This window comes from Coturnix japonica, chromosome 21 (assembly GCF_001577835.2).
Source record: "Coturnix japonica isolate 7356 chromosome 21, Coturnix japonica 2.1, whole genome shotgun sequence".
Classification (NCBI taxonomy): Eukaryota; Metazoa; Chordata; class Aves; order Galliformes; family Phasianidae; genus Coturnix; species Coturnix japonica.
In genome coordinates this window covers 1313884-1323705 of record NC_029536.1, presented here as the reverse complement: position 1 = coordinate 1323705, position 9822 = coordinate 1313884, and the positions used below count along the sequence as shown (strand labels likewise).

At 40.2% G+C, this 9822-nt stretch overlaps 1 protein-coding gene across 2 annotated transcripts; it reads left to right on the top strand.

Annotated features, from left to right (window-relative positions):
* Positions 1-1788: 1788 nt before the first annotated feature.
* On the top strand, positions 1789-8272 carry RER1 (retention in endoplasmic reticulum sorting receptor 1). Of its 2 annotated transcripts, XM_015882613.2 has the most exons (8): positions 1803-1918; positions 4586-4663; positions 4964-5049; positions 5586-5690; positions 5954-6053; positions 6441-6519; positions 6625-6760; positions 7214-8272. In XM_015882613.2, exons 3-8 carry the CDS (start codon positions 4969-4971, stop codon positions 7301-7303), a joined length of 591 nt encoding a protein of 196 aa, XP_015738099.1. In that variant the 5' UTR covers positions 1803-1918; positions 4586-4663; positions 4964-4968; the 3' UTR covers positions 7304-8272. The 2 variants fall into 2 exon arrangements, with proteins under 2 accessions (XP_015738098.1, XP_015738099.1); XM_015882612.2 differs by lacking the exon at positions 4586-4663 and having other exon boundaries at positions 1789-1918.
* The last annotated feature ends 1550 nt before the right edge of the window (positions 8273-9822 follow it).

The following is a 9822-nucleotide window of genomic DNA, read 5'->3' as shown; positions in this document are numbered from 1 at the left end:
GTGTTGATGGGGTGCAGCCTCAGCTGATGGAGGGTCAGACTGAGCAGCAAAACCCACCACGTTTGTCCCCATTGCTACTATGAAGTGTAATGCTGACCAGTTTAAATTGCAGTCACTTAAATGTAACTGTGACTCCTCCGAACAGATACCAAAACTCACATGGATTCTAGGGCAGGAAAAAAGCCTGAAAGCCTGCAGGTGAAAAAGCCCATAAGGCCAGCCACCTGTTTAGTGTTGTTAACAGGTGTATCAAACAGCAGGCCTTCCTCTGGGAAAGAAGACAAACTAAACACAGCCAAAACACACAAAGAAGCAGCAACGGGGACAGAATGGAACACAGCATCTGCTTACCAGGATGTATATGCAGCAGCCAGAAATGAGGAAGCACGGAAAGCAAAACACTTCTGAGGAAAAATAGTATATTTATTTGTTTGTTTTTACCTCAGTAACCTCTGCAAACTTCATTTACATTTCATTGCTTCCCTTTCTTTGCCATGCATACACACACATGCAAAGGCACTAAAGCCAGACAGGCAAACGTGGGTCAGTGGTGGTTTGTTTTCAAGTCAGGTTGTTTCCATTGGCTTTAGTTTAGATCCCCCATTGACCAGCTGGATTTCCTACCTTGGCTTTCATAACGTCCTTCCTTGAAGTGAAATTAGTTTAGTGATCAAGAAGGCTGAGATATTATTGTATTATTATAGCTTAGAAAAAGTGTTCTTCCTCTTTCTTTCCCAAAATTCCTATATTTATTATGGTTATGTATGGAACCATTGGTACAAAGTAAGGCTGATATTCACCAACAAAGTGGCTTTTTAGGCCTCTCTTGTAGAGCTTTGTGTGATAACTAAATGCATTTTAGTTCATTCTTGCTACTCTACAAGCATTTTATTGTCAGTATCCTTATGCCTTATGTTTAAAAGCACATTGCAAAGGAATACCTGAATAACAAATTGCATCCAGTAGCTGCTTTAAGCTCGTTTAGTGTATGAACACCAAACGAAGCACTGCCAACACCACCAATGGCTTTTTGTTGTTTTGTAGAAGTATAATTTCTCTTTTAAGCTCTTTTAAACCCAAATCCAGCCCGGCCCCTCACAACACAGCGGCTCCTAAAGCAGCGACTCAATAGGGCTCAAAACACGAGCTGCAGCGCCGCCCAGCGGCACCGAGCGGTACTGCAGGCACATACACCGAACTGAATTACTGAGCCCCATTTTTGCTCGTTTTTAGCCCGGATTTTTCCATCAAACACCCAACAGCACTGCTGGGTACTTTTAATACCATCTTATCTTTGCTTATGGAGCGTTTCTGCTCTCGTTCAAGCCGTTTTAACCCCAATCTTCCCTATCTATGTGCATTAATAAAGGCTTTTAAACTCCACACGGTTCAGACTTACCTATTCTTACCTATTTACTTCAGGTTTACCTATTTATTACCACACGCCACGCACACGTACCAATATCAAACGAATCCACAGGGCTCAAGTGCTTTAACTACACAAAGCTTGGCACTGCGGGCTGTGGAGGCCCAAAGGAAGCAGGGTACGGGGCACGAGCTGTGGGCTGAGGCGGTAAATGAGGACAAATGGGGGTAAATGGGAGCAAACGGGAGCAGCGCTGCCGCCACGTGCCCACGCAGCACGCGACGCCTTGCAGGAGCAGCCCGGCGCTGATTGGCTGAGAGCAAAAAGAGGCGGGGCTAAGCGGGCCGCCCTCTAGGATGAGCAGAGCTCTCTGCGCATGCGCAGATGGTGTAGGCTACGCGACATCGGCCGCATCACTTCCGGCATTAAGTCCACTTCCTGTCCCGCTCACCCCGGAAGCGGAAGTGGATGTACCCCCCCGCTGTGGCCGCCATATTGGGCTGTGGAGGCGGGGGGAGGGGGGACGGAAGGCACGATTCGGTTCGGCCGCCTGTGAGTAGCCAAGGCCTCGCCAGGAGCACGGCACGGGTGGGGGCGGGGGGTTCGAGGATGGCGGTGCTGCCTCTGTATGGGGGTGGAGGCACAGATAGGCTGAGTCCCGGGGCTGCCGTTCCGCATCCCGTTGTGGGCCCTTGGCTCCCGTCGGGCCTGGGCTCTCTTTATCGGGCTCCGTTTGTGCTATGGGGGCTGTGGGTGAACGACCCGCTGTGTCACCCCATGGGGCGCTCTGAGGTTGGTCCTTCGCTCTGTCACCAGCACACAGCTGTAGGGCGGTGCTTTAGGAAGGCTGAAGGAGTTGGGTTTGTTCAGAGAAGGTTGCGGGGTGAGCTCACTGCAGCCTTTCAATACCTGAAGGGAACTTACACCCAGGAGGGGGAGTAAACTCTTGGAAAGGGCTGACAATAGCAGGACACGGGGAAATGGTTTTAAGTTAAAAGAGGGAAGATTTAGGTTGAATGTTAGGGGGAAGTTCTTCACTAGGAAAGTGGTTAGGCCCTGGAATAGGCTGCCCAGGGAGGTTGTGGATGCCCCGTCCTTGGAGGTGTTCAAGAGCAGGTTGGACAGGGCCATGGGCAACCTGATCTATGGGGTCTCTATGGGGTCTATGGGGGTCTATGGGGTCTCTATGGGGATATATGGGGTCTCCTGGGCAACCTGATCTACTAAATGTATATGTTTGGTGGCCCTGCTAGGCAGGGGGGTTGGAACTACGTGATCCTTGAGGTCCCTTCCAACCCAGGTCATTCTGTGATTCTGTGAAAGGGATTTTCTTTAAGTGATGAGGAAAGGGACACGCACTGTGGTGAGATCTTGTTAGCGATTTGCTTCCTTAGTATTCTATGCTCAAGAAAGCTTTTACTGCGGTCAGAGGTTTGTAACTGTGTGTGACTTTGGGGCAGGTGGCTCAGATGGCTTTTGGCCTCAAGGATGCAATTAGGTTTGTGATGGTATTGCCATAACAACGGAGTTGTTATTACCTTGTTATTATGGTATTACCTTGTTCTGCTCACCTGCTTGGTGTTCTTCAGTGGCAGTTTGGTTAGTGGGCTGTGCTCTGCTAGTTGCAAACTGCCATTTGTTGTATTAATCTCTGTAGGTCCTTCTGGCTATTGCCTTTAGAGTTATCAGAACTCATTGTGAAAGAGGAATTGTTACCGTTTGGGTGTAATCCTATATAGCAATAAGGTATGGCTTAGGTTCTTAGCTGTAAACCTGCTCCAGTGCGAAAGGTGGCTTCCCTTGATGCTTGTGACTTACAGATGTTCTTTAAGTGAATGTTTTAAAATGATGAGAGTCTAATTCTTCAACTTTGTCACATAATGTTTTGGCTTGCACTCCTTAAAGGAGCCAGTGGGGTTTCCTTGAAGTCAAAGAGACAGTGTTAACTGCTTGCATTGCTTGGCTTGCCATGGAGGAACTGCATGGATGATGAACAGTCATATGTAGTTGCACATACAGAGGTTCTATACACCGAGCAAAACATCTCTTCCACCTGAAAGCCATTGGTGGCTTTATAGACACGATTTGTTTCTTGGTCTTTGTAGGTTAATCTTTGCAAGATTGGAGTGGCGGGTCTGCCTGTAGCATGTAGTTGTGATGTGAGGATTGGTTTGAGTTTTGATGTTTGCCATCTTCAGAAAATTGTTATTCAATCATCAGTAGATTGAATGTCGTTTTTGTTGTGCTTTTATATCTCAGGTTGATTCAAACCCACCCCAAATAAAGCACAAAATGATGCTCAGCTAATAGTGCTGAGTAATTTCTTTCTTCTGCAGTGCAGTGGATGGGCAGAATAATAATTACTTCCATTTTGTCTGTAAATAAAATGTCCATATCTTTTTTTAGTTTGACTTTCCATTGGGTTTTGTTTTCTTTTTAGCCATAACTAGAATTGAAATGGACTGAATCTTTTGAAGCCTCATGATCCTTTTTCCCTTTTCCGATGTAACAGGACTCCTTTTTTCCTACTTCCTTTTTATTCCATAGGATCTGGTTTTCTGATATTTATAGGAAATACTCAGCTTCAAGATTCTTTGACTGCCCAGATTGTCCTCAGTTTTCCCACTGCAGTATCTAAATCTGTATTTTTCTGATTTAATGATGTTTCACTCATATGTGCTGTCATCTGAGGCTCCGGAGATGTTAATATTGTGGTGAAAGTCCTCCAGCTGTCCCAGAGGTGTGTAGTCCCACCCCCAGATGGGGACTCCAGGAAGTAATGTCAGTAATGCTTTTGATGATGTGGCAGATGTGTTTCTGTTTAGAATCCATTTCATTTTGTTTGCTTTACATCTTCAATAGACTGATAAAGCTTAGTTGGGCTTAACTCAAGAGTAAAGATCTCGAATTGGCAGTAGGAACATGCACTTAAAATGATCCCCTTGGTATTTTCTCATCTGGAGTCAGAATCCTGGCCCTGTTCTTTATGTGTACAGTTTTGCCAATACTTAAAACTATTCTGTGACTGCAAAGATCTTCACGTTCTTTAGATAAACTCACTGAATCGTGTTTCGATTTAGGACACATGTTTGTTTCTGTAGCCTCTTGTGTACAGAGTCCTGAACTTAAATGCTTTGCTGTCTGGTTACTCTGTATTTGAAAATCTTAAGCAGCTTGAAAAATATATATATTTATTTTGGTTTTGTTCTTTGTCTTTAGACACTGAGGTGACAGGAGGGTGGTGCTGCAGTGCATATCAATGCTTAGATGTTATAACTCAGCTCCTGCCTTATCAAGGTGATGTCTAACAAGGCTCATTCCTGCATTTCTGTGTGGACTTGTTTTTCTTTCCCTAAAATAGATTGGATCCCCTCTTGCCTTTGTAAAAGTTCCCTTTTCTTGACCTTCTTGACAATTTCTTTTAGAACTGAATTTCTTTTGGAATAAATGCCTTCTCTAAGAATACTCTTCATTTTTCCCTTCAAATAGGGTTATCCAAAAGAATATAAGAACATAAGACATGCTATACTATGAAGTTTCACAGCGCTTAGGTTTTTGTTCCGAATGTTACCTATGTGTTGTGTTTTATTTTCACAGCAACCATGTCAGAAGGGGACAGTATTGGTGAGTCTGTTCATGGGAAGCCTTCTGTGGTCTATCGATTTTTCACAAGACTTGGACAGGTTGGTTTTCTTTAGGATTTCTCTGACTCCATTAGAAGCAGGACGCGGTGCAAAGCGTAACGAGTTTGTGGTTGGATGGAACTGCTGAAATACTGATATCTGTGCAAAAGATTTCATTTGGAACGTGTTAAAAATAGACAACAAATATTCTAATGTTCTAAAATATTCTATTTAATGGAATATTTAATGGATATGTATGATGCTGCACAGGGGAAATATGTTCTTATCATCCAAAAATGTTGCTTTATGTTCCTTGTCATAATCATGTTAAGGAAAGTAAACTTAAGGGAGATAGCAAGGAATGATTTAAGATCTAGGTTTCTTTCTGATGCCCCAAGGATTTGGGTTTTTTTTGGCCTTTGTGGAAATATTGAGCTTTTATTTTCAAAGATCTATGTTTATAATTGAAGTTAATTGCAATGTTTCATGTTACTCTCCAAAATATATTTACAAATGCTTACTATTTCTAATGCTGCTCTGAAATATGCACTGGGCATCATATACTTTACAGCTGCATAATTTGTATTTCTTCCTAGATCTACCAGTCCTGGTTAGACAAATCTACTCCATATACTGCAGTGCGATGGATCGTAACTTTGGGTCTGAGTTTTATCTACATGATTAGAGTTTATTTACTGCAGGTAGGAAAACTGGGTTTACTGATGGATAGTTTGAGATATCATCTATTTTTTGTGGTAGGAGGATTTCTGGAGCTACATTTTGTGTCATCAGAACACACTAAGGGTAAATCAGGTAGTCTGAGGAGCAAGCAATTGCTGTTTTTAAACTCATGGCTTCAGACTATAGAATTTGTGAATGCTTAAGATTATTTATTTGATGGTAACGTAAAGTGGTGTACAGGAGGTCTTTAACATTTTCTCCTCCATTTCCTTCCTTTCTTTAGGGTTGGTACATTGTGACATATGCCTTGGGAATCTACCATCTAAATCTCTTTATAGCTTTCTTGTCGCCAAAGGTAGATCCCTCTTTAATGGAAGACTCAGGTACGATGAACAATTCATTCTGCAGTAATTTTGAGCTTAAACTTCCAGCTTATTTTATCTGGTGTAATAATGTAAGGATGTGCAATTTCAGTCTGACGCTGTATTCTTTAACTTGCTGAAATTCCATACAACTTGACATTAGGAATTGCTGTGAAATTGGTCACCAGTGATGTTTTTTATGGCTTGAACAATTCAGTATTGTTAATCTTTATTTTGACAGATGGTATATATGACTTAAGTTCTACCTACAATAACTCAGTGACCTGATACTCATTTTTGTTATCTATTTTTTTTAATGGGAAGCCAACCCTGTTATATTAAAACTGCAACAGTAACTGGAATCTAGGTAATGGTGAGAAAAATTGACTGTTATTTTATCTTCTCCAGATGATGGTCCTTCCTTACCTACAAGGCAAAATGAAGAATTTCGGCCTTTCATTAGGAGGCTCCCAGAGTTTAAATTCTGGTGAGTCAGTCTATCTGCCCACGTTCCATTTCTGTAACATGTAAATATCTGCATTAATTAACAGTGACTGGTGTTGAAGGATTAATTGTTAATGCTATTTTTAAGGCACTCGGCCACTAAAGGCATCCTGGTTGCTATGGCATGTACATTCTTTGAGGCTTTCAACGTTCCTGTTTTTTGGCCGATCCTTGTGATGTACTTCATTATGCTGTTTTGTATCACTATGAAGAGGCAAATCAAGGTAAATTGCTAAGAACAGATAATAGCATTTGTGATGTCAGAATGCATGGTGTTGCTTCAACCCCTATCAAGTTAACTGCATTACAAGTATTAAATCTGTTGTATACGTTTCATTTACAAGAGAAACTTGAAGACTTAATACCTAAACATCAGGTGTATATTAAAGGAAAACAAAAGTGCTTGGGGAAAAATCTTCATGTGGTACATATACTAAACTTCATGCTTCATTCAAAAAAATTTTTTATCTTAAAATTCAATCTGTTTTGTTTTGTTTTGCTTTGTTTAATTAATCTTACCTACTTCAATTCTGAGGTTAACTATTGCTGTTTTTAATGGAGGGTTCTTTTAGAGTCTCTGGTGGGGGAGAAATCAAACTCTGATCAGTTTGTGTGAGTGAGTTGTAAATTCTACCTAAATATCTTGCTTCTAAAAATCCATATTTTTCTCTTCACAGCATATGATAAAGTACAGATATATACCCTTCACACATGGCAAGAGGAAATACAAAGGGAAAGAAGATGTGGGAAAGACCTTTGCTAGCTAGAAGGTGCAATCAACCTTTTGACCAATTCTACTTATAACTAAAGGAACGATTTTTGAGCCATTGTAACAATGCCTTTTTTTCTTCATAAAAATGATTGAGTTGTGACAAAGCAGTTGAAGTTTCATTTTAAGAGGATCTCGCTATTTTTATCTGAAGTATCAGTTGCGTGAAGAAACTGGCATTCTAACCAACTTGCTTTGAGTTTATCTTTTGTAAGAAGTTGGAGAAACTTTGGATAATCCCCTGGATTTGGGATAACGGTTTTCTTTCAGTATCCATTGCACTGGAGAGATGAATGGCTTTGAGTTTGATGTTTTTACATAGTTCTTCTCAGTATCACCCTGAAGTGCTGTGCACGTATGTAGGAAAAAAGCCAGGTGGCACACATGATGCTGTTTTCTGCTTCATGGCCATGTGCTATTTTCATATAACAATTCAGTAGACCTAAATAGTTGCCAGTTTGCTAAATGCATGGTATTACTGAGTCATAAATATAAATAGAAATATACAAACGTAAAGATTTTGCAGTAGGGAGAAAAACACACACACAGCTTCTAAAGTAACTCATTTCTGTTAGGTTTCAATGCCAGTTTCACCATTACATCTCCTAGCAGATGCTAAAATTGGGTTCCTTTGTGATGACTCACAGCTTTCTTCAAAATCTATTCCAATTTCCTTTGAGGATCTGGAATTATAAATATATATATTTTAATTGTTTTAGTTGGAATTTCTTTCATACCCAAGGGTTTCTTGATTAACTTAAGCCAACTTCATGCAGCCCCTTCAGAATATACTCCAACTGGCTATAGGAGACAAATTTTGTGGGTTTTAACAAAAGTTTTCATTTTCTATAGTTTAAAAAAAAATCAGATAAATGACCTGCATGTGAACTTTTTCATGTGATACAACTGCATTTTTATTAAGTGACTTTTTAATTCCAAAATTTATTAAAAGACAGTGTCCCCCTTTGCTTGTTCTCTATTATCTTTATATATAATATATGTACAGAAAGATCTAATAGTATTTATGGATTCTTTGCAGTAGTGGTTACCCTAAGAATTTTTCTTCACGTGACCTATTTTAGATCTTCAGGGAACATTCACTGGGACAAGGTAGATAAAGTTTAGCTCTTCAAAGATTCTAAATGGAGAATAGTGTCAACTTCAACTGATGCCTTATTGGAAAACATATGTAGGAACCCTTTTATATGACTTCGTTGAATGAAGTCATGGTGCCCTAGAATTCAGCTTTTGTGGAACCTTGAAAAGAGAAAGGTAGTTTAAGTTGATGTTGGCCTGGTCTTTGCTTGTCAGTGTGTGTTTTTCTTATCAGTATGGGAACTATTCTGACTTCAAATTACAGAAACAATGCATCTAGAAAGGGCCTTACAGAAGTACCTACCTTTGATATTTGTAGTTCTTTGTCCATAAGTCTGAAAGCCCTAACTTGGAGGTTTACTGGGGTTTCTGAATATATGGGTAAATCTTGGAGATTTGTATGATTTATTATTTTGTTAATGTTGGAGTGACTCCTTAGGAATGAGATATGAAAAACAGCCATTGCGAATTAGATTTTTACCTTCACCTGATAACTAATCTGAGTGGAAGCATAAGAACAGATTGCTTCTCATTCATAGATGTATAGCTGTTCAATATTCAGTGAGATTAGTAGTTTTCAAATACATTCTGTGGATGACATCAGGACGACTGTGTAATTCCCTCGGTGACTCGCAATTTCCAAAGCCCAGACAAGTTTAGTAGCATTTTGTTAAACTTTGCTCTACTTTTATCACTGAGGAGTGATTAATTACTATTACAGAATGCATGAAAAACTTGGTTCACCAACTTCACAGCGACTTCCCAGTCACTGATTGAGTCCTGTTTGTTTCTATGTGCAGATATCTTTCCTCGCTGTTTTTCTTAGTAAAGAGAATGCTTATAATGCAGTCACTTCCTTAGCTGGTCACATCTTTGAGTCATATGGACCATTTTTATGCCATGGTTGTCTTCACAGTTTTAAACATGGGGATGCCTGAATTTTTTCTAGTGTAAGAAGAGGAAGATGTTGCAAATCTGAAAATCAGCTTTTGTACAGTAAAGCTGGAGTGCCTGCACTGTAACTTGTTTTCTTCCGTTTATAGGTACAAAGAAACACTCATCTGATTTTTATTTGAGGATTCATGATAACACTTGAAAATTTAATAATTAACTAGCTAACTAGCATCTCTACAATACAAATAACTGTTAAAAGAAGTGCTCTTTCTGTAGCTGGCCCCTCCAATCCAAGTTTGGTGCTATTTGTGCAAGATTTATTGAAATGAACTCATGATCCGCCAGTGGATCATATGGACTCCCCTCTCCATCTGTATTGAAGAAACAGAATCAACTTACTCTTGCACACACTGTTGTGTTGATGATGTGTTAATAACTGACAGTCTTATTTTTTCCCTGATGCTGTAAATACTTATATAACAGAACTAGTTAGTACTTAGGGAAGTAAACTTTGGGTAGTGCTGCCAA